Source organism: Colletotrichum lupini, chromosome 9 (genome assembly GCF_023278565.1).
Source record: "Colletotrichum lupini chromosome 9, complete sequence".
In the NCBI taxonomy this organism is placed as follows: Eukaryota; Fungi; Ascomycota; class Sordariomycetes; order Glomerellales; family Glomerellaceae; genus Colletotrichum; species Colletotrichum lupini.
In genome coordinates this window covers 4,350,581-4,374,344 of record NC_064682.1, presented here as the reverse complement: position 1 = coordinate 4,374,344, position 23,764 = coordinate 4,350,581, and the positions used below count along the sequence as shown (strand labels likewise).

Genomic DNA, 23,764 nt, shown 5'->3' with positions numbered 1-23,764 from the left:
GCGAGCTTTGTTCTTCAATACTTTCATGTACCAGTTTATCGTATTGCCAAACATGCTTAGTTTCCTTCAGGGACGGACTGGCAAGAAACTAAATCCAGATGTTGGGTGCCCTTACAGTGACATGCAATGCAAGTCCGGCCGCAAAGCCCTTTCCCTCTGTGGATAACATATTGACTAGCGACATGCGCATGATTAAGTGTGCTCTGATATTGACGAAGACGGTCTACGGAGTATTTGGAAGAAAAGCTAGGTCTCAAACTTGAAACCCAGCAAACTCCGTAACTTGAAGACAGAGAATATCATTCTACCATAAGATCTAGGTACGTGCTTCACTTCTCGACACCCAATCATCGCTTAGCCATTCCTACAACACCATCTTAAAGTGAGGTTCCCGATCATCACCTGTGCCAACGAACTGGTCATACTTCCCAGCAGCCTTATCGCGGTTGATCTTGGCGCACCAGAGAACATTTATAAGGGTCCTGGGCTTTCTGTTAGTATCTTGAACCACGACCAGCGTATGGTTTTACTCACGCCACCCATGCGTAGCATAGCAGTCCCAAAATGATAGTGTGGCCCTTATGGTACAATGGGCCATCAGTGCTAGGGTAGATGAAGGCTGCAAATCCAGTCAGTGAGATTCTTGTTTGATGCGTATTGCAAACTTACTCGCTACGAACCCGCCACAATTGGCGATGGCAAGCTGAAGCGCGGACGTTGTCGCGCGCTTGTAATGGCCAGCCGAATTGTTGGAGTTCCAAACTAAGACGCACGGGACGGCACTGTACATGCCAATGGCCATAAGGCATGTCATTGCAAATCTCGTCTGTGGCGCCGTGACGTTGGCGATGGCTGCGTAGCCCGCGATGGAGATGGGCAGGACGAAGAGCATGAGTGTGCCACGTAGGCGGAGGCGATCGGATAGGAAGGCAACGAGGACTATGAGGGAAGTCAGCTTTGAGCTTAGTCTCTATTCTTAATCTTTTGCCATTGCTCACCTGTAACGGGGGTCGCGACCGCGTACGGGATCACGGACCAAAGTTGAACTTGATTTGAGTTGGAAGCGATATGCATATCGTTGATGATTGTCGGGAGCTTTTTGTACTCAATCAGCTGTGTGACAATAGGTATGAAACCAAGAAGCTTACGAATAGACCAAAGGAGTATAGACCAGACAGAATGGCAAAGTAGGCAGTTGCGCTGAGCCAGATCTGAAGGTTGAAAACGCCGCGACCAACTTCGGACCATCGAAACTTCTCCTCCCTTTCGCGTGAAGAGCTGTGAATATGTCAGTTGTCAAGGTTCTTTACAGTTTGGCTTTGGGATCTTACTCAAATCGGTCTCCAGCATGACCTTGGAGCCGGAGCAGCGCCCACTCTCGCTCTTCATCCGTTAGGATCTTCGCCGTCGCCAGGTTGTTTGGCAGGCCAATAGCGGCAATGATTCCACAGACGACCGTCTAAGGAAGTATGTTAACACTCACTAGTTCCATGGCCGGGGTTCAAGATCTTACAATGATGCCCTCAATGATGAAGATCCATCTCCAACCTTCAAGGCCAGCCGCAGGACCAATCGCGGACAAGCCTCTGGCGAGAAGACCTCCAAATGCACCAGAGAGAGATGCAGCCGTGTAGAAGATACCAATGCGCAGTGCAAGTTCTCCGCGGGTGTACAAGCCAGAAAGATACAGCACCATTCCGGGAAGCAGCCCACCCTCAGTCAGACCCAGGATTGCTCGGACTGCGACGAAGCTGCCGTAGCTACGGACGAAGCCGAGACACATGGCTTTGCAAAGTTAGTGATTGATGATAATGAGACCGACTACTGTTGATCCGTGTACGTACTGACAATACCCCAAGCACAGGTAAGAAAGGGGAGCCATATCCGCGGTGAGACCTTCTTCAAGACGAGGTTGCTTGGCAGTTCGCTGGGCGTGCATTAGCGACCGGACGACTGTGGGGAACCACATGGGACGAGAGCACGTTGACAGCGCCAAGATCAGCTGAGAACGGATGGAGAGATGTTACCTCGCGATGTATGTCGCATAGAAGACGGCCAAGCCTTGGTTGTATTGGTTGTTACTGATGCCAAGGTCCTCGGCTAGGCCAATAATCTTTGCGTTGCCGACGTTGGTTCGATCAAGAAAGGAACAGAGAAACAGTAGGGCCAAAAGCGGTAGGACCCTGTCAATCGTTGCGTGTAAGTTGGAATGAGTCTTCAAAAGGGTTGCTTGTAGTTGAAAACCTGGGGCAAAAGCTTACCTAGTGTCAACTTTGAAGAGCAAAGTCCTCGTGAGATGCCGTTGGCGTTCCGCTTCAACCCCCAGGTGGCTCTCGTCATGCTCAACCTTAGGATCCATGTCGAAGTTTTTCGATGTCATGTTGAATTCGAATAAGATTTGGCAGTGTAACCTTGGGAAACTCTATGAAGAGACTGGAAAGACGAGAACAACAGAGAAGACAAGACAACAAGACCCGAGTTTCTATCTGCCAAGCAAAGGCAAAGCTTGGGGGTCCCTCCACCGTTTTGAAGCCCGTCTTCCCCAGACCCCAAATCTGCGGGGGAGGACGAACCCACGGCGGGTAGCATCTTAGACCATCCCCGGATCGTCTCTTTGACCTTGCCGTCATCCCGTCCAGACCAATGACAAGCCTTTGTTTACTGTACGCCATTAAGCTGACTCGGAGTCTACTTTTGGTCTCCGAGAGCTACTGCAGAAGAAACTCCGAGTTCCCACAACTCCCGATGCCCCGCCACGAAGACGTCAGAGACTCCCCTGTCTTTGCCTGCATCTTCCCCCTCATGCCGAAGCCACTACTGAACCGCGGGAGCGGAGGGACTCCCTCGTGGTCGGCGCGCAAAAGAACAGCCGAGGCGTCCCGCGCAGCAATCCGTTCAAAAAGATGAAGTCGCGCCCACCTAACCCGAACCTAGAAATGTCCCCCGACAATCGGCCTTCCTTTTTCTTTTACTTGTGCTTAATCTCTGGTCTCTCGTCACAATTGATTGAAACCTTCCCTTTTGTGTTTTGTGGATAAGCCTGCTTCTTCCTCCAGAAAAGGACCGAACAAATGTCTTCCATTACTCGCCAGTTGCGCCCGCGGGTGCTGGTCCGCGCATCCTTCAGAGCTGTGCCCGCAGTGTGTGCGCAAGCACAGCGTTTCCCCCGCGCAAAGGTCCTTGGTGTTGCGACATGCCGTGGCATAACGACGACACCAATCCGCAGATCACAGAAGGCACCTGCTACGAAGAGAGGTGGCTCGAAGCTGTATGCATCTGCCGATGAGGCTGTCGCGGACATCAAGAGCGGATCAACTATTCTGAGTTCGGGTTTCGGGCTCTGTGGTGTTGCAGGTTAGTCCAGTTGGGCGATGTTCTATATGTCTGCACTGCCAGAGATTAGAAGAATGGCTAACACATTCAACGACAGACACAATCATCGCTGCACTAAACCGTAGGGGGCCCGAGAACCTGCACTCGCTTACAGCTGTCTCAAACAATGCCGGCCAAGAAGGCAAGGGTGGTCTGGCCGTCCTCACCAAGGCTGGCCAGGTGAACCGCCTGATCTTGTCATTCCTCGGAAACAACAAGGCATTGGAGAAGAAGTATCTCACTGGAGAGATCGGCATCGAGCTGTGCCCTCAGGGAACGCTCGCCGAGAGGATCCGTGCCGGTGGCGCTGGAATTCCCGCCTTCTTTACGCCCACTGGAGCTCGTAGGTTATACCTTGATAGGAACTGAGAGATGTAGCTGACATGAGCAGACTCTCTGGTTCAGAGTGGTGACATTCCTGTCAAACTCGATGCTTCTGGCGCCGTGAAGGAGCGCGGACGCACCAGAGAGACGAGAGAATTCAACGGCAAGACGTATCTCATGGAGACTGCACTTACGGGAGATGTGGCCATCTTGAGAGCATGGAAAGTGGACACAGCAGGAAACTGCGTGTTCAGGTACGAAAACTACTTGCGAATTGACTGAGCAAAGGACCATGCTAACTGTGTCTCTGTGCAGATACACAACCAAAGCATTTGGACCCATTATGGCCAAGGCCGCAACAGTCACCATCGTGGAAGCGGAGAATATTGTCGAGGCGGGCGCAATCGACCCCAACGACGTCGATTTGCCCGGAATCTTTGTCGACCGAATCGTGCCTTCGACCGCCGAGAAGAATATTGAGATTCTCAAGACAAGGGCGGAGGATGGTGAAGGCGAAGATCTGAATGCACCCAAGAACGATGCGCAGGCGAGGCGCAATCGCATTGCCAGACGCGCTGCAAAGGAGTTGCAGGAGGGTTTCTACGTCAACCTTGGCGTTGGTGAGTTGAGACTACGCCCCGTAAGGCTTGAAGAGAGGTGCTTACTGTGATAGGTATTCCGACTCTGGCTCCCTCATTCCTCCCGGCTGAACGCAATGTGTGGATTCAATCTGAGAACGGAATCTTGGGCATGGGTCCTTACCCTACCAAGGACCAGGTCGACGCGTAAGTATACCTTTGAGAGGACTTGAGATGCATGAGCTGACATGTCCAACTCTAGCGACATCGTCAATGCTGGCAAGGAGACTGTGACCCTCGTTCCCGGCGCTTCAACATTCGACAGCGCCGAGTCTTTTGGCATGATCCGTGGCGGCCATGTAGATGTCTCTATCCTCGGTGCGCTGCAGGTCAGCGCCACGGGCGACTTGGCCAACTACATGATTCCCGGCAAGGTGTTCAAAGGCATGGGGGGTGCTATGGACTTGGTGTCTAATCCCGACAACACCAAGATCGTTGTCGCGACCGAGCATGTTGCCAAGGACGGCTCTTCCAAGATTGTGCAGGACTGCAGTCTGCCGTTGACTGGCGCTCGTGTTGTCAGCACAATCATTACTGATCTGGTGAGTTGAGCGGGGTATCAGATGATTGATTAAGAGACTCGTCGCTAACAAAACAATAGTGTGTCTTTGAGGTCGATCGCAAGAATGGCGGTCTGACACTAACCGAGGTCGCGCCCGGTGTTAACGTCGAAGAAGTGAAGTCGAAGACGGATGCAACATTTGAGGTCGCACAGGATCTGAAGACGATGGAGTGAGACGGTGTTGTAATAGTAAAGCCTGTATTTAAGATACCAATAGAGAAAGCAATGCGCTAAAGACCCTCATTCATTCACTTCAATTGTTGTCATCCGTGGCTAATAATACATTATCGTCTATGAGTGCAGGTCATGAGATCCAACCATTCATCGGCAGTCGTTCTCCTGGTGCGCTTGACAGAGATTGAATCGGGGGGTATCATCTGAATTTAGGCACCAGAAGTTATCACAGAAACATGGGAGGCAGCTACCTAGTTGCTGCTGGAGCTCGAACTGCTGCTACCGCTGCGCTTGCGGTGCCCGTCCTTCTTGCCATGCTTTTTCTTATGCTTCTTCTTGTCGTTTCGGCTGTAGTTGGTCCATGTTAGTCGTGCAGCTTGGGCATTTCGAGGCGAACATTAGACACTCACTCTTCCAACGCGTGCTCTATCTTATTGGCACCAATAGCGCCAAGAATCGCACCGCCCACAGTTCCAATGAAACCGCCGCCGGCCTTGTGCGCCGCCCATCCAGCCGCTCCGCCACCGACTAATGTTGCGCCGAGGCCCTTATCCTGATCGGGACCGCCGGGACCAGCACCATACTGAGGCTGGCCGCCATATTGGGACTGTCCACCATACTGAGGTGCGCCATGTTGCAGTTGCTGGTTGTGGGAAAAGCTGTCTCGGTTGTCGTGGCCGTAACTTTGCTGGTGCTGGTTGCCCTGGGCGTAGGTGGGTTGTTGGGGTCCGCCGTATCCGTGCTGCTGCTGGGGAGGGGCGTTGTAGCCACCGCCCTGTTGGTACGGAGAATGTGACTGCTGGGGGTAGCCGCCGCTGCCGTGGTGTTGCTGGCCCTTCGGAAGTGTTAGTGTTACTAGTCTCGATGTTGCTTCTTGTCAACTTGAGTCCTATCTTGTTGAAGTTCTTACCTGTGCATAGGTGGGCTGTTGAGGTGCGTAGCCGCCCTGGTTGTATCCTTGCTGTCCACCGTATCCCTGGTTCTGGTTGTGGCCGCCGCCTCCGTAGTAATCGTTTGCAGACATGTTAAAGATTGGGGTTGCTGAGTTGAGAGAGAAATGGAGGTTTCGAGATGTACAATAGTCGAAGTATCGATTGAAGTTTGGTATGCTTGTTGAACGACCCGACAGAATCGAGAAAGAGGGGAGAGCTGAAGCTTTATGAAAAGGCGTCAGACTTGCTTACTGCTGAGAGAGAGCCTCGAAGGAACGCTAATCACCATCTAGTCAGACGGAGCTTGCGGAAATTGGCAGGGGCGGGCATAACTAACGTGCCGCAAGCAGCCTAACGCGGGGCGGGGATTGGATCTCTCCCGTCTTGTCCCCAGTCAAGCCAAGTTCTTCAGCGTCTTACCCGCGCCCTCGGCTCAGCTTCTATCCTGTCGTCATGTTTCGTGGCGCAGTCATTGCGCGGGGTGCTGTGTGTGCTTGTCAGCCCTGCTGCAACTTGCAAGCCACAGACGGTGAGCTGAGGGACAAGCCACCAATGACGCGACCCTCTAACGACTGTTTGGTCGTTCGGATTCGGTTCCTCGGTTGTAGGAAGGTTGATGGCGAACCAATGACTAAAAGCTCGACTCCAATGGGTTGCCAACTTGCCATACGCGGAAGCTGTAAGTTCCTTGTCAATACACACGAAGGGCCCTCACGATGTCTCCATTTCCTGTCGCTATCTATCTTGCCATAGTCGAAGTCAGTAATCAACAATTAGTGGCCCAAATTATTGATGTGGTAGATCATGTTTGGTGGAGTACCTGGCCTCTGTGATCGGCTGAGTCTGTTTCAAGAATTGGACCGGACGAACTCTCATTCTGGAGCCTTAAGATCACTGCCACCCACCTTTTTTGCTGCTGCACGCCATTAGCTCTTGCATACCACCGGGAAGCACGGCCATGGTCCATCATCCAGGTCCTCGTGGCGACCCTAGAATACAATACAGGGGATTACCATCGAGGGAAGTGGAGTTGGGCCGCAGCTGATATCGGCGTCTCCGGCCGCGGCGCGGGTGGGGCCGATTGGCCGAACTTCCCGGGGAAAATGCCCAAATCGCCACGGCGGATTGGCTTCACGGCCCCGAGAGTTGGATGTCCCCGAGTCGGCGCAATCGTTGCTTGATACATGTAACTACTAGTACCCATCATTTGCTGAGCTGTCGACGGGTGTTCGGTACGCCAGCACTGAGTTCATTGGATTAAATCAGCCTAGCAGCCCCTATATTCGATTCAATCCCGACCATAGTCGGTCACGCCCATTGCTTCTGACGAAGTACACGAAAACCGGGTGAATCCAATCAACTAACTTTACAGTGATACCTCGTGGGTAAGATGGCCAGGCTCATCCATCGGCCTTCGACCGTTGATTGGGATGAAAGGTTTACAACAGGCACTCCCTGATTGGCGTCCAGAATTTGGAAGAGTGTCTCAAAAGCTTCACTACCCCAGAGCTTCTTGTTGCGGGGTATTCAACGCCGTCGCAGTGTAGCGCGATCGGATAACACGTAGCGCCTGGGTTAGCATGAGCCAACACACTCTAATCAAATATCACAGGGGCGATATTGTCACGCTGATCGCGCGGAGGAACGGCAATGTCACTGTGTATGGATGGGCAGGAAGCATTAATACCTGGAATAGTCCCATAATCTGAATGATGCGTGTCTATTCTACAGATTTCTCCTTCTTGCAGAGACATTGAGTCCTTACATAGCAAACAACGTCAGATCGCGACGCCATGAATAACATCATCAGCAATGTCCTTCCAACCGAAGACCTCTCCACACGCGCCTATGTGCGGTGGGATGCGAAAGGGGTTGAAGAAGTGCCCACAAGTGAAGCCGAAGACATTCAAGCCGTTGCTGATATGATCAACGAGGGGCAGCGAAGAACTTGGAACTCGACACGTCATGGCTATAGTGGTACCCATGCCAGAACACAAGGCATCGTCAAAGGCATATTTATCGTCCCTGATGACTTGCCTCCCCATCTGAAACAGACGGAACTTTTCGAACACGGCGGCGAGTACCCTGTAGCATGTCGATACAGCTCAGAGCCCGGCGACCCTGGTCTTGATGTGAGTGTTCTTTGCTTTTCATCACTATCTCTTGAAGTGTACTGTGTTGTGCTTACACCTTGCAGGACCGCATCCCCCAACCTCGGGGCTTTGCCATGAAGCTGTTCAACGTCAAAGGAGAAATGTTCGAGGCCGGCAAGGATACTCCAACTCAGGATATTGAATTCAACAGCACCCCGGCCATTGACCTCGCCGACGCAAAGACAACAAAGGAAATTATCGGCCTCCGGCTTAAGCATGCTGGCAACAAAGAAGAATTGAATAGAGAGCTCAACGCTCGCCAAGATGCGCAACTCCAACTCGCTCGCGACCAGGTTCGCAACACCCACCTCGAATCCACGCGACAGTATTCCCAAACGGCGTACCGGTTTGGAAACTACGTCATCAAGTACTCCCTTGTACCATCTACCGAGACGCAGAGGAAGCTCTACGATGAGACTGTGAAGCCAGAGCATGACGAGTCCATCCTGCAAAAGTGGCTACAGAATTTTCATGCACACCATGACGCGGAATATCTCTTCCAAGTGCAGCTACTAGAGAATCTCAGTGATCAGTCTGTTGAATATTCAGGCGCCGTGTGGGATGAATCAAAATACCCCTGGCAGACTGTTGGCAAGCTTGTGATCCCACAACAGGACAGTTTCGACTACGAGAGGAAGAGATTTTGGGAAGACTATGCACGTGTTGATCCATGGCATGGGTTGAAGAGCCTTCAACCATTGGGTAGCTCGAACAGGCTTCGGCGGGCAGGTAAGTTGTCCATCTTGTCCTGGCGATGGAAATGCCTCGATACTTCGGGTTCTAACATCTTCAGTTTACGCTGCGAGCAGCAGCATGCGACGCAAGTTGAACGGAGTAAAAGAGATTCAAGTTCAAAATATCGACGAGATACCTAATTGAGTATCACTAATTTTAGGAGGTTCTAGATTAACGGAGGGCCAGAAAATTGACGCCATCGGTGGACGATGTATGCCTGTGATGCCTCAAATTGTGTATAAAATACCACCTAGTATTTATCTGCTATTACTCGAGATGACACTTGTGATTTTCTTATTCAAACGAGTGTATTATACTAAGACCCGATGAGTACTTGGACGTCTTCAAGTCGGCCGACACAGTGAGGTGACAACTTGACCCGCAAATTGAAAGCCCCGCGATCTCTCAGGAACCGAAGTGCCGGCAACAAGGTCTTCAGTCTGCCTCTCCAGAACAAAAAATCAAAAAGTTATATCAGAAAACTCCTTTTCCAACTTCCTGAGCGAGTGTCCAAACGTTTGTTTCGCGAAATACTGAGATTCACCTGACACGCATGCCAAGCCCCTACTCTCAATCGTCGAAGTTCTGCACATTCAAGTGTTTTTCAGGAACACATTTCTCTCGAGATATTGTCTGTATCGCAGGTGCTTCCATTATATCCAGCAAAAGTGTTCAAAGATCTTGCTCGGCGTGATATTCGTCCTGCTGTGTCTAGCTCTTTACATCACTCCAGTGAGGAAGATCATTGACAATTGCGTGCTTTTTGAGCATTTTATTCATCTGATCCAAAACGTCCCCAGGTGAGATATCTCCCAGACAGCCGTGTCGGATTAGGAAATCGATCATGACGAGTGCTGAGTTAGGCTTGAATTTGTGATCGAGAAGATCTTTGACAATCTCGCCGACTGACTTCTTCTCGACTGAGTCGACTTCGTCCGGATTGGGCTTGAAAATCGGGTCTTCTTTCACTTCCAAATCGAATGGAATTTTGACGCCGAGTTCAGGGGCACCAAGAAAGTCTTTGCCCCATCGTTCATCCCGCAGAACAGCAAACTGAATCGGAGAGGCTTCCTTGACTTCCTCTAGCCAGCCAGCTCGTAGACTACCGTTTATTTCCTCCTTCACTTCCCGTTTAAGGCATTCTTTCGCAGTCGTGTCGTTAGCTTCGCCGAAACCCCCACCCGCGTTCTGATAGCCCCCAGCAGCGCACTGATCGTACATGCCAGAAAAGGTTCGCTTCTCACCAGAACGTTTCGCAACGAATATCCAAAGTTTATTTGAATCATTTGCATCACGTTTGTAGATGTTCAGATGAACGCCAGTAGTCACAATACCGAAGACGGGTGTCGGATTAGAAGTCCAATTCGACCGCGGCATATAGCCGACTGCGCAGGGGCCAATTGGGGGCCCTATTTACGATTATCGTAGCCAGCCTAACCTACGGTTAGAACCTCCTTTTTATACCTACTACGTAAATATTTATATAGTTCAATTAATCTCTTTATTAACTACGGTTCGAACTAACTACCCTATAATAGGGATATTAATACTAATTAGTAATTAAATTCTATTATTATAGATTAGTAAGGTATCTTGCTATATAAAAGAGACGACTTTTTAATACCGCACGGGATAGGAGATTCGTACTAATTAACCTTATAGAAGTAAATAAAAAAAGAGGCGATTTTTAAATACCGCACGGAATTAAGTAATTATAGCCCTTTATTACTTATAAGAGGTCGACGTTTACTATATTAAACTATATTAATTAACGGAACTGCTTAAGTAACTAGCCTTTTACCGTCGCCCCGAGCAGCTTTTTTATTAAACGACTTTTCCGCGGCCGGCCCGTAATTAGAAATTAACTAAGTAATAAAAGGGATCGCTAGTAAGCGATAATTACTTAACCGTAATTAAGCTACGAAAAAGACTACTTAAAAAATATAAAATAGGGTACTAAGAGGCCGTAAAAAATAAGATCTCTAAGGTATCTAACCCTACTACGTACGAGTAATAAGTAAGTATTTTTAGTAATTTCTTTAAAATATACGATCTTATAAAAAAGAGGGCTTAACTTCGTTAACCGTACTTAACGGCCTATATAGTTCTTAATAGCCTATATAGCTCCTTTACGAGCTACCCGGCGTCTACTTTCGACTATTCTTATAAAATACTACTTTAAAAGAGGTAGGTCGAGGAAAGAAGCTATTTAGAGATTATAAAGAGCACGAGGCTTAGGAGGCTAGAAGTATACGGGATAGCGGAAATCGGTAACTAATAAAGATCCCGAGACTAATTACTATATCTTCTTATAGTAATATAAACGTTTACCGCTACTATTATAAAAAGGAACTACTAAAACCTTCCTTTTTATATTAAATAAAAAAGAGGATCTTAGTAAGTATAATAGCTAGCGATTTAAAAGGGTAATAGTAATTACTAAAAATAATAAAAACGAGAGTAGTAGCGAGACGGCGAGAAGAAGTAGGAATTTCTTAGACCCCGATAAATTTATCGGGTAGTAAAAGTACGGATTTACTATAACTAGTGCGCGGATTAAATATATCCTTATTAAGATTAAATACGCTAGTAATTACTAATATAGGCATAAGCTAGAGCAAGCCCCTTAGTAAGTTAAAATAAAAAAAAAGAGGATAAAACCCGATCCTAGATAGAATCCCAATCCCTTATAAATAAGTAAATATTAACCCGGACTATTAGGGGACGTAGATATATAAAATTATAAATTAGCCTAACGGCAAGCAAATTAACGCGGTATTAATCTATTTAACTAAGGTTTATAAAAAAAAGGGGCTATAGGGGTAACCCTTATTTTATAAAATCGCAGACGACCTTAGTTATTAGCTAAACGAATAGTTCGCGAGCGTAAGCCTAAGAATTATGAAAGTAGTTAATAAATTCTTTTATAAGCGAGGGGTATTACTAGCGCAATTATAATCGCAAGAGCTATATAAAATACTAATAATAATAATTATAAAAAAGGAATTCGTACTATAGAATTAAATATAGGTCAATAGAGCGTATAATCGCTTTAACGAATTTAAAAAAAAAGTAAACGACCTAGATTTCCTCCTTATAATTACTAATAGAAATCTATCGTCGCAAAAGGATATACCGGGGCAAAATATAATACTAGAAGTACGATAATTAATAATTCTGCCTATTTCGATCTATAACTCGTTACTATTATTAATACGAAATTCGGCGCCGATCGGCTAATAAAAAAAGAGGTAAACGACTTAAAGTTACTAATAGTACGTAGCGACGTAAGGTTCGTATATAAATACTAAAAATCTAATAGCGAATACGAGGTAATTCATAGACCTTAAAAAGATCTTTCTAAAAAAGAAATTATACTCTAGGGGGAAGTATAAGGTCTTATAAAAAACCCTAACGATATTTTATAATTATTATAAAAAAGTTAGAATTAGGGAATACTAGTACTATTCGGTAATTAATATCGTACTCGCAAACAAAGCCTCTAATTACTACTACGAAGCGGTACGTAATCTCGATTAAAACGACTTTCTTAATATAATTAATATAATCCGAAGCCGCTTCGAAACTTATAATAAGAACCTAGAGCTCCTATCTAAGCTACGAGCGATTTCTTTTATATTTATAGCTAGGATAATAAAAAGTAAATCGCGAGTAGAGATCTTTAAAGAGCTTATTAATTAAATCGATAAGCTAGTAAAAACTTAGCTAAATAAGGGGATAAACGAGTAAAAAGTCGGATATTTTTATACCGTAATTTAGCATATACTAAAAGTAAAGATTACCCTATACTAAGTACCCGAAGACTATAAGACGCTCTGCTCGAAGCTAAGATCTAGCTTTAATATTAAAGCGAGAATACCGTACTAAACCTACCTCTAGGTATATAATAGCCCTTATTAATAATATTAAGTTAATCGAACGTATAATAAGAAAGGAAAAGAGGCTAGATATAGTAATCGCTAGTAAGGAGGCCCAGATTCGTTAAATAGGTAGAGATTTAATTTATAAACAGGGTAATAAAAAAAGTAATATTATATTTATAAAAAGGATAGATATTAGTTAAGTAACTACTCCGAAAAAGAGCGTACTAAATCGTATAAATAGTATAAAAAGTCGAGGGTAATAAACGGCAAAACTAGCCCTCGTCAGTTTAACTAATTCCTTATTATATATAAGGGTAGATCTAGGGGTACGGAACTTAGCGACGGTAGCTAAAGTAGCGGCCTAAAGTATATACCCCCTATAAGAGATTCGGAAAATAAAAAAAATCTTACCCCCTATATTAACGAATTAGATTACGACGAAATTAATAATATTAACTACTCTTTTTTTACCCCGTTAGCCTCTAGAGGATATACGAGGCTAAATAAATAGAGGGTAGTAAAAGCTCTTAATAAGTAGGCTTTTATTTATAAATAGTAAGGAAAGGTCCCTTAAATAACGGATACGGAGGCGGCTAAAAGGGCGAATTTAATAGGGCCGAAGCCTATTTTTTTAATAATTAAGGAGAAGATACTATTTTTTTTAATATTTAAAAAAAAAGAATATAATACTAAGTAAATCTAGGGGTAGCTAGAGGGGTCCTTTTTATACTACTTAGATCCCTCGAATACTAAGCTCGTATAAGCATTCTATATAAATAAAAGGTACGGCCTAGATAATTTCTATAGGATTATTTTAAATACTAGGGTATCGTAATAGTTAACTAGAGGAAAAGGGCAATTCTAAGCGCTATAAAAGATTGCGCTAGTAATACTTAATACGTTAATAGCGGGTATTACGAGGATTAGTTTCGGCCTAAGTAAGGAAATCGTTATCCTAAGTATAATAGAAGTAGAGACGTACTTCGGAACGATGACTTTTTATATTTTGCCCGTTAATACCCTATTTCTCCTATATCTAAAAAACATAGATTAACTAGGCATTATATTTAATAATACGAAGAATAGAATCTTTAGTAGTAAGTACTTCGAGATAATCGAACGATAATAGGGGTATGCGTTTATAAAGCTTATTAATAATACGAAGTTGATTAATTACTTAACGGAAAGTAAGCTTAGAAGACTATATTAGAAATTCGGGCACCCGTTAGTTACGAGGCTATATAACCTCTTAAAGTAATTAAATAATAATAATATCGAAATAGGGGCGCTAGAGTAGTTAACGAAAGTATATTACTAATACTAAATAAATACGTAGAGCCTATATAAATTTAAGTTTAAATTACGTAATAAGCTTAACTTTAACTAAGAAATAGTTATCGATATCTTTTATTTAAATAATCGGCTAGTACTATATATAATCGACGTATTTATATCTTTCTAAGTAGGGCAATTCCTCCGGGATTTATAAATAAAAATATTATGGGCAGCTTTATAAAAAAGCTAGATCGATATATACTAAGGACCGCTAGACGGTATTAGAACCGACGCTAGTACTAGCTTTAAGTTAGCAAAATTTAGGGATAATACGACGGCCTATAGTATCTAGCTAAAAGTCGTACCCGTTAAAGCGTATTATAATATTAAAAAAATAAAAAGGGTATACTAGTAGTTAAAAAGGGCGTTTAGAATTATTAAAAAAGAAAATCTAGATTTTACTAACGACGAATGCCTTTAGATAGTACTTAAATACTATAATAATACTATGGGGCCTAACGGACTTATACTAACGCTATTAGTATTTAGAGTATATTTAAGAACGACCTTAGCCTCGCTACCGTTACTAGGCATAAGCTAACGAGCCCGAGTAGTTAAAAAAGTAATATAAGTACTACGCAAGGTAAGTATAAAAAGGTAAGTTAACGAGGTAATTATTATATATAATAAGCCCGACATAAGGGATAATCTAAATATATTACTAAATTCGGATATACGAGTATAGCGCGAAATTACTTAATAATAAACTAGGCTATATAAGTTAATTTCCGTTAACGAGCGCTCTTATATAGTCGCGAGAGATCGTAACTAGCTACTTAAAGTATTAATTATAGTAATTAAACCGTACTATATAAATCCTAACGAGGTAATTTCTAACTTATAAAAAAAAGAAGAGCTAGGAGAAACTATATAACCCGCGGCAGAGGCATAGGAAATTATCCTTAATAAAATCGTCGTAGTAGTACTAATAAACGACGAGGAAAAGGAAATTACTAAAAGGGCACTAATACTACCGGTAAGACGTTATAGAAGACTATAATAATAAGCCCTAACGTAGTAATTTATTATTAGTAACGAGGTAATTAATACCTTTTATATAGTAAAAAAAAAAGCCGATTTCGAGCTAGTAGTTAAACTACGCAAAAAAGGCATAATTATAATTATTAAAAAGCTATATAAGGGATTAGATCTTATCGAAGTAAACACTTTTTATAATCGAGGGGTCTATCGATTTATCCTATATAACCTAAAAAAATATATAAACCTCCGTATATTTAAATTACGAATAGTTCGTAAGATTAAAGGGAAAGGAATACCCTAGCCGTATAAGAAGTTTAAATACGTAATTTAGGGGTATAGTAACGTTAAAAAGGCGACGCTATTTATATAATCGCCTACTATATAGCGCTATAGCTAACGATTAATAATAGTACTAATAGCATCGCTACGGAAAAGGGGATACGAGATTTAGAGCTATAATATTACCTAGGCTTATACCTAATTAGCTATAGGGCTTATAAGGAAAATCCTAGCTTATTTACTAAAGGAAATAGCTAGTAAGTACCTAGAAAGCACGATTATTAAAGTACTTAAGCTATTATATAGGCTCGTAAAATCGGGTACTTATTAGTAGGCTACTTATTACGATTTTTATATTAATTAATTATTAATAGTTACCTCTACGTACGACCCGTGCTTACTAGTCGCGGAGTATAAAGGCGACTAATTTAGGATCGTTAGAATATAAACTAACGATATATTAGGCCTATCCGATATTAATTTTATAAAAAAAGAGGATAAGGAGCTTTAAAAAGCGGGCTTCGTAGCGAAGCTAAAAAAGGTCCTTATAATAAACACCCCCCTAGTATTTAATAGCGGGATTTTTATAATTAAAGGGGAAACCGTCGTTTTTTAATAAAAGGGGTAGGGTAAGAAAATTAACCTCGTTAATCCGAACATAACCGACGTTAAAAAGTAGTATAAGGCTAAGCTCGTACGAGGGGTATATATTATAAGTATTTATTAGCTTAAAGCGACTTTTAATTACGCTAGGGTAGCGTAGGTTATAAATCTAATTAAACGAGACGTTAAGGTACTTAATAAGCGGCTTAAGTAGTAATAAACGAATCTTAATCGAGGTCTCGTTTATTACCTAATTAACCTTATAATTAGTAAGCTCTACGTCTTTATTAATAGGTTATTTACGAATAATAACGACCTTACTTCGCAATTAGGGTATATTATTATCTTAGCTAACGAGAGTATAAGCGAGAGCGAATTTATTATATACGGCAATATAATTTACTACTCGTTAATTAAAAATAAGTAAGTAACGAGAAGTATATTAGTATTAGAGGTTTATAATATAGTTAACGGCGTTAACTTTTCCTATACGATTTTAACGACGCTAAAAAAGATTACCGATCGAATTAGCTTTTTACTTATTCTAATAGTTATTTATATAGATTCCTACTCGCTATACGAATACCTCGTTAAATTAAGAACGATAAAAGAAAAGAGGTTTATAATTAATATTATAGCCCTTAGGTAATTATATAAAAGGCGCGAGATACTCGAGATTTATTAGATTAATAATAAAAATAACCTCGTAAACGCTTTTATAAAAGTAGTACTAAATAAGGGATTAAAATAATTCGTAAGTAATAAAAAAGTTATTATATAAATAGAGGGATAGGTTATATAAAAAGAGTAGAGAAAAGGGGAAAAAGGAGACGACTTAGTAAACGGGCCCGAGGTCGAATTATACCTCTAACTGTAGCGGTTAAATCGATAAAAAAAAGAGAAAGTTAGTATCGGATTAGAAGTCTAATTCGACCGCGGCATATAGCCGACTACGTAGGGGCTAATTAGGGGCCTTATTTATAATTATTATAGCTAGCCTAACCTACGGTTAGAACCTCCTTTTTATACTTATTACGCAGATATTTATATAGTTTAATTAATCTCTTCGTTAACTACGGTTCGAACTAACTACCCTGTAATAGGGATATTAACACATATACAGCTGTGACTGATTTCCATGTGGAGATTGATCAACTATTTTGAAGCTTGAAATCCCGACATGGACTTTCACCTGCTCCAGCGCTAATGCATCTGGGTAAATTTCTTTTCAGCTTCTGCTTCGGCGCCGATGACCACTTCACTATTCAAAGCTTTGACGGAGTGCTTTCTCGGCTAGGGTAAGTATTGAGAGCTTACCATATCATAGTATAGATGCAGACATACATCAGAGTGTCTTCTTGGCTGCATTTACCATGGACCTTGGTAAACAACACAGTGGAAGTTGACGCTGATTTTGAATTGTCAACATACCTTTTAATCATGAGCGCGCGTAACGTGAGCTTATAGTGTGTTCAATATGAAAGAAGCTCATTGTTCAAATTCTTTCAAAGCCGGCATTTGGTGTGACACCAGATTGAGTGTAGATGATGATTTAGTACTGTGTAACACTGCAGTTTTGGCTGACGATGGCCTCATACCCAAATGGGATAGCCGGGGTGTTCTCGGTATACATGCCAGGTTTCGGTGACCGTCGGTATATCTCGGTGTAGGTGCCGACTCAAATGCCGGTTGAACGTTTAGCCCCGGGACCGAGCTTAGAGCTCTGCGTATGGTTGCCGAACCCAATTGCCATGTTATGCGGGTCCCCCCACCTCGGCTTTGGGGATCAAGCTGGGGAAGTTGAGCGGAAGAAGGGGAAGAGCTATTCTCCCTGACTAGCAGTACATCGCTCAAGCTCCCCCGGTTACCAAGCGACATCGCTCACATTTACCCGACTCTTTTTCGAGACAGCCTTGGCCGAGGGCTACTTTCTAAACCTTACTTCCTCATTTCTGTACAACAAGTCTGGCTTTCTGTCAACATTCACAGTCAATTGACGGCCGTAGCTCCGAGAAACATCACAAACATGTCTATCCCCAAAGGAATCTCGTCCGTATTGAAGAAGGCGCCCTCCGACGTCGTCATTCTGTCGTCGCTGCGTACCCCCGTGTGCCGGTCGAACCGCGGACAGCTCAAGGACGCATACCCCGAAGAACTGCTCTCGACCGTCCTCAAGGCCACCCTCGAGGCCAACCCGAACCTCGACCCTAAGAAGATAGAAGATGTCGCAGTCGGTGTCGTCCTCTCGGAGCTTGGCGGCTCCAAGGCTGCCCGTATGGCCATGAACCACGTCGGCTACCCCAACGATACCTCCTTGTACACTGTCAACCGCGCCTGCTCGTCATCTCTGCAATCAATTGCCCTCATCGCATCGCAAATCAGGACCGAGACGATATCGGTGGGAATTGGTGCCGGAATGGAGAGCATGACCCGCAACTACGGCAGCCGTGCGATTCCGGTGGACGTGTGGCCCGCCCTCAAGGAGTCACCGGTCAAGGACGCGAGAGATTGCATTATGGCCATGGGCATCACATCTGAGAACGTCGCTGAGCGCTACGGCGTCTCCCGGGCGGACCAGGATGCGTTCGCGCTGCGCAGTCACCACAACGCCTCAAGGGCGAGAGAAGATGGCTCCTTCGCCAAGGAGATTGTTCCCGTCACAACAAGATTTCAGGAGACGGACAAGCAGGGCAACAAGGTCGGTGAGGAGCAGACAATCACAGTCACCAAGGACGACGGCATTCGCGCCAACATGGCGATTGAGGCCTTGCAGAAGCTGAAGCCGGCATTCAAGGCCGACGGCGCCAGCACAGCAGGCAACTCGTCGCAAGTGTCCGATGGCGCGGCCGCGACGCTCTTGATGCGCCGGAGCACCGCCACAGAGCTGGGTCTCACCGACAGCATCATCGGCAAGTTCGTCGGAGCCACCACCGTCGGATGCGCTCCCGATGAGATGGGTATCGGCCCCGCCCTGGCGATCCCCAAGCTTCTGGGTCAGTTCGGCCTGGAGAACAAGGACGTGAACCGTTGGGAAATCAACGAGGCCTTCGCCAGTCAAGCGATTCACTGCCTGAGAGCGCTCGAGCTGGAGCAGGCTTACGAGGATGGCAAGGTCAACCCCGACGGTGGTGCTATTGCCCTGGGCCACCCTCTGGGTGCCACCGGTGCCCGCATGACGAGCACCCTGCTCCACGGTCTCGGAAGATCTGGAGGCGAGGTCGGTGTTGTGAGCATGTGCGTCGGCACCGGAATGGGTATGGCTGGTCTGTTTGTAAGAGAGTAGAGTGTTAGTATAAAATCGAAGCTACCAGTATATACTGTGCCGCACTTCAATCGTTCGGAAATTCCGAACCCATAGCTTCCGACTGATTGCTCCGGTATTCGCGGTGCGAAGTCCTAACGGTCGTCCCATGGGAGTTTCTGTCACCAGTACCAATTGCAACCACCCTTGCTCTGATCTGCTCCATGTGTCTCATCATCCATTAAGCACAGTCACTTTCCGTTAATTGGCGCGGGATTACCAACAAAGGCCCCCGGTCTTCAGTATCATATCTTGCCAGGTGAGCATTGACAAATACTAGGTAAGTAGATGGGTCTTTTAGGTGTGGAAGTCTGGACAGTCCTGTTGCCGCGCACCTTGCAACAATTGCCCACAAGATTTTGAAAGTCGCTCAATGGACAGAACTCCATTGAATGGGCAGACGTAATGATTTAGCGCAGAGAACGTGCATAGCATATGTGGTTTAAAAACCAATTACCCCTCCATCGACGTTGCTCTACCCTCGCCAAGTTGGTGTACAATAAGCGCCGGTTTCCAAGAGAGGCACAAGGTCAAGGACAACCATAACCAATCACCGACAGACAAGACATGTAGGCAACCAACTCACCCAGGCCACATGTCGGGCCACATACGACGTTAGAGCAGGACAGTCATTGGCGCATTTCCCATCGTTGGGCATGGAACTGCAGGGGCGCGGATACTCCCATCTTGATAATCAGGCTATGAGTAAGTCTGCCCAAGCGCCGTGATGGACCCTTTGCCTCCCTTTTCTCTACAACCTCGCGCATGATCCTCCCAGAGATATCGCACTCTCGCGCTGGATATTCCAACTACAATAAGAAATGGAAGTCGTCGGGGCGGTGGCAAGCTTTATAGCCATAGGCCAGGCTTTAAGCACTGCTCGCCATGTCGCTCACATTGCCCGAGCGATCCCGGGGATAGAGAACGAGCTGAGGTGGCTCCAAAATGAGGTCTGTTGCAACAATATCAGATCAACATAATCACATTCAAGACCTCAAAAGGCAGAAGGTTCATGCGCTGACCTTGCACATGATGATGTAGGTCGAAGCTTTAGGATTAATCGAAGCAGAACTCGCTAAGGCGGGAGTCATTGCCAGTGATTCAAAATTCGAAACACTGTACCTAGAAAAGGCCATGCTTCAGCTTACAGAATCCACGAGAAGCCTCGAAGAAATCCGAAAACGCTGCACTCGACCACTGAGTGCCGACGGCAAAGACAAGATCAAAAAGAGAGCATGGTTCTGGCTACAAGCTGAGCTCTCTGACTGTCGAAGTAAAGCGCGAGATGCCAGAGAAAACCTCCAACTTGCGCTCCAATCAATCAATGCTCAATCTATCACGTAAGGCTCAAGCCGCCAACTGAAAACTATAGCCGTTGAGAAGCTGAATTTCGAGTTGTAATCTAGGAAGCTCGTTTTGCAGATCGAGAGTCTAAGCATGCAGATCGTTCCGCATGTTCAACGGCTTGAAAGCTTTCCAGGTACCGGTGACGCTCCGGAGAGCCCGAAATACATAGATGAGACGTCAACCCGCCTTGATGAAGACTCGACAGCATTCCAAGATGACAAAACTCCACAAGCTGTAGCTGTGAGAAAAACTCAAGAAGCCTTGTCGAGTCCTCAAGCATCAGCAACCGCTGGATTAATATCAACTCATCAGGCTACAGGTGTTTTTTCGAGTATCTTTAAGCAGACACCGGGCCTTCTGCAAGACCGGTGCCCAATTCCATGTTGCTGCCGGTGTCATGCTTCGAAGCCAGTCTCGTATACTCCCACGAGATGGGCTCGAAGCCTAGTGGGCAGTCTCAATCTCAGTTTCAACCGTCAATTGGCTTTCCAAAACAGCACGAAATGCACTGAGAGTAGCTGCAAAAACAGAGCAGGAACATCGATGACAGTCGAGTATCAATTCCCGCTGTGGCTATGTTCCAGAGCAGTCCAAATACAGACCTTGGTGGGCGTTACGACTGGACTGCGAGTGTCATTGAGACCTGCTAGGGTTCTCCCTTTCAGTTCGAGTTTCTGGCGTTTGATTGATTCTGATCATTCTGAGAGCTCGAGAGCAACAGTTCAACAGTGGATGTCACATCATGGACATGTGTTTCCAGGTGACGCAAGCCCTAACGGCGTGACTGCCTTGGAGGTAGGCCTCCCATCGGTCATTTCTACTCGCACGCGTATTCATTGACGAAACAATCAGTGGGTCATAGGTCAAGGAACAACAGACATATTTCTCTATTTGTTCCAGATTTGGGAAGATCAGATATTAAATGGAAATTACGACGAGTAAGTTTGTCAAAGATATCGCTCCTACGAGTAGCTACTTACATATCGTCAACTTTGTTGCAGCTCTTGGTTCTATGAGGCGCACGATAAGATTGTCAACACGCCTTCTCTACCCGAAGAGAAGATGCAAGTACTCACTCGAATCTTGTCTGCTGGTAAATGGACCGTGAATGCTAGTCAAACCCCGCTGCATGATGCCCTTTGCAGAGGTGATTTCGACGCTGCTTTTCGAGCTGCCGAAGATTCCAGTTGGGCCCTCAATCAGCGGAACTACGAAGGTAACACGCCGTTACACATCGCTGCAACACAAGGTCATCTCAACAGTGTCAAACATCTCGTGCGTTTAGGTTGTGATATCAACGAGGCCAACTGGACGGGCTGCACTGCTCTAATGCTTGCTTCGAAGGGCGGCCATATACTCACGGTGCAATACTTGATTGATGCTGGTAGCTGGGTCAATGCCACTGACAGAGGGGGCGATACTGCGATGATGGTTGCTGCCACGACGGGGCACAATAATCTAGCCGCAGTCATTCGATCTCTAATCCGTGCGGGAGCATCAGTAAACATTACTGACCAGCAAGGGTTTTATGCCATCCATCATCTTACTTCGTCTTACAACAAAGGTCGTGTTATTCGAGAGAGCTTAAGAGTCCTTCTAGAAGCCGGCGCTGACATCGAATCCCGAAATCGTCCTGGGAGGACTCCGCTCTTGGTTTCGATTCAGAGCGGAGACTGCAGAGGTACACAATGCCTGATCGAGGCAGGAGCACAGACGACATACGTAACACGCGATGGTTGGGGCTTGCTTCATGAAGCAGCTTTATATGGAACCACTAAGACGCTTCGATACCTTTCAACTCTCAACTTACAGGATATAAACACGGGTTTGCGTACCGGCGACGGAGAAACGCCTTGGGATTACTTGGTTTTCTCTATTCATGCGCAGGATTGGCAACGTGCAGGGACCTTAACGCTGACCTCAAAACGACAAGAAGCGTTTGTCTCGTTGTTCAAATCAATCAGAGATAGAAATTTGACGGTTGATATAGAGCGGCTGGAATGGCTACTACAATATTTGAGAGACAGGGATCAGCGAGGCGCCATAGCTGCATTGAGCCCTCTGATCAAGCAGAAAGAAGATTGGAAGCGATGGGAAATTCTTGGTACATACAAAGCCATCGGCTTACAGATCCGAGAAGAGATGTGGGAGGCAGCAGTTGAGTCTGTTGAAGAGGTTATCGACTGCTTGCGAGAAAGAATGGCCACATCCCCGTGCGACAGCGAATCGTACTACGATCCGAAAACTCATACCATATACCGAGCCAGAGAACTCGTATGATTTTCAAGCCGTCACGGCTGGATCTCAACATGATGGAACGGAAGGCAGAGCCACTTATGAACGGATTATGAGTCAGCACATTCAAATGCGAGTCGCAGAAGCGACTTTTGATGTAAACAGGGTACCATACAAGGATAAGTTGAGTTCTTTCAGTAGATGACTCATTCAAGCTGTAAAACTTCAAATAATCCGAATATCTGCTGAGGAGCACAAATTACAACCACGCCGACCGTAAACGTACCAATATCTTTACTAATTGCAAGTTGCGGTGACTTGCCAAAGCAGTCCTTGTTCTGTTGCTAGAACCTTCTGGGGAGAATAGAAGATGCATACAAAATACACTCGACGTAAAGCCCGTCGTAGCCAGACCCATTTGGGCGTGTAGGTTTGATTGCTGATTTAGTTCAGGGTTGCTCAGTGGCTACAAGAGCTCGTCAACGGCAATGCCCGAGATAGCAGGTTGTCAACCACTGCCAAACTAGATTTCCGCCTGTCATCAAACATCATGACGCTCAGAAACAGAGAGGGTTCAGTAATCCCCAACTGACATGGCATGTATCGTCCTTGACAACCAAGTTCCCACTCAGGTGTCCACCATCCATTGTCCTTGCCTCCGTTCACACACCTCGAGAGCCACTGATCCACCCTACATGTTTCCGAACGAACCATATTCATCCTTTTCACACAGCTCTCCATATCCCCGGTCTCAGAGTCCCAACGCAACTGGCCCTAATGTCACTAACCCCAAGCTAGCCCCAGCAGTTTCCATTCCCTCGGGCCTTGGCACGCGGGGCTCCATTTCCCCATTCCCACATTTTGGATGCTGTGGGTTGCTGCTCACGCCCCAGTTGCAGTGGCTGACCA

General features: G+C 45.5%; 9 protein-coding genes across 9 annotated transcripts; 5 read left to right on the top strand and 4 right to left on the bottom strand.

Moving 5' to 3' along the window:
• Positions 1-364: 364 nt before the first annotated feature.
• On the bottom strand, positions 365-2,380 carry CLUP02_17129 (major facilitator superfamily transporter; the record flags this gene model as incomplete). Its single annotated transcript, XM_049296044.1, has 10 exons — positions 365-482; positions 535-619; positions 670-939; positions 999-1,095; positions 1,149-1,278; positions 1,332-1,459; positions 1,514-1,785; positions 1,845-1,927; positions 2,028-2,183; positions 2,262-2,380. The coding sequence occupies 10 exons, from the start codon at positions 2,378-2,380 to the stop codon at positions 365-367; spliced, it is 1,458 nt and encodes a 485-aa protein (XP_049153191.1).
• A 691-nt stretch (positions 2,381-3,071) lies between these two features.
• On the top strand, positions 3,072-5,070 carry CLUP02_17128 (coenzyme A transferase; the record flags this gene model as incomplete). The annotated part of the gene is made up of 7 exons (XM_049296043.1): positions 3,072-3,354; positions 3,431-3,715; positions 3,764-3,950; positions 4,012-4,316; positions 4,370-4,481; positions 4,537-4,876; positions 4,936-5,070. 7 exons carry the CDS (start codon positions 3,072-3,074, stop codon positions 5,068-5,070), a joined length of 1,647 nt encoding a protein of 548 aa, XP_049153190.1.
• Positions 5,071-5,321: 251 nt separating this feature from the next.
• CLUP02_17127 (nitrogen starvation-induced glutamine rich protein) lies at positions 5,322-6,094 on the bottom strand (the record flags this gene model as incomplete). The annotated part of the gene is made up of 3 exons (XM_049296042.1): positions 5,322-5,418; positions 5,481-5,905; positions 5,981-6,094. 3 exons carry the CDS (start codon positions 6,092-6,094, stop codon positions 5,322-5,324), a joined length of 636 nt encoding a protein of 211 aa, XP_049153189.1.
• Positions 6,095-7,011: 917 nt separating this feature from the next.
• Positions 7,012-7,209, bottom strand: CLUP02_17126 (uncharacterized protein; the record flags this gene model as incomplete). Its single annotated transcript, XM_049296041.1, has 1 exon — positions 7,012-7,209. The coding sequence occupies one exon, from the start codon at positions 7,207-7,209 to the stop codon at positions 7,012-7,014; it is 198 nt and encodes a 65-aa protein (XP_049153188.1).
• Positions 7,210-7,795: 586 nt separating this feature from the next.
• On the top strand, positions 7,796-9,034 carry CLUP02_17125 (uncharacterized protein; the record flags this gene model as incomplete). The annotated part of the gene is made up of 3 exons (XM_049296040.1): positions 7,796-8,134; positions 8,200-8,884; positions 8,949-9,034. 3 exons carry the CDS (start codon positions 7,796-7,798, stop codon positions 9,032-9,034), a joined length of 1,110 nt encoding a protein of 369 aa, XP_049153187.1.
• A 567-nt stretch (positions 9,035-9,601) lies between these two features.
• CLUP02_17124 (thiamine pyrophosphokinase) lies at positions 9,602-10,267 on the bottom strand (the record flags this gene model as incomplete). The annotated part of the gene is made up of 1 exon (XM_049296039.1): positions 9,602-10,267. The coding sequence occupies one exon, from the start codon at positions 10,265-10,267 to the stop codon at positions 9,602-9,604; it is 666 nt and encodes a 221-aa protein (XP_049153186.1).
• A 3,399-nt stretch (positions 10,268-13,666) lies between these two features.
• Positions 13,667-13,828, top strand: CLUP02_17123 (uncharacterized protein; the record flags this gene model as incomplete). The annotated part of the gene is made up of 1 exon (XM_049296038.1): positions 13,667-13,828. A coding segment is annotated over one exon (162 nt), but the record flags the coding sequence as incomplete, so codon positions are not given.
• Positions 13,829-17,998: 4,170 nt separating this feature from the next.
• CLUP02_17122 (acetyl-CoA acetyltransferase) lies at positions 17,999-19,255 on the top strand (the record flags this gene model as incomplete). The annotated part of the gene is made up of 1 exon (XM_049296037.1): positions 17,999-19,255. The coding sequence occupies one exon, from the start codon at positions 17,999-18,001 to the stop codon at positions 19,253-19,255; it is 1,257 nt and encodes a 418-aa protein (XP_049153184.1).
• An 839-nt stretch (positions 19,256-20,094) lies between these two features.
• Positions 20,095-22,900, top strand: CLUP02_17121 (pfs domain-containing protein; the record flags this gene model as incomplete). The annotated part of the gene is made up of 5 exons (XM_049296036.1): positions 20,095-20,223; positions 20,315-20,613; positions 20,680-20,860; positions 21,473-21,558; positions 21,622-22,900. 5 exons carry the CDS (start codon positions 20,095-20,097, stop codon positions 22,898-22,900), a joined length of 1,974 nt encoding a protein of 657 aa, XP_049153183.1.
• Positions 22,901-23,764: the final 864 nt, after the last annotated feature.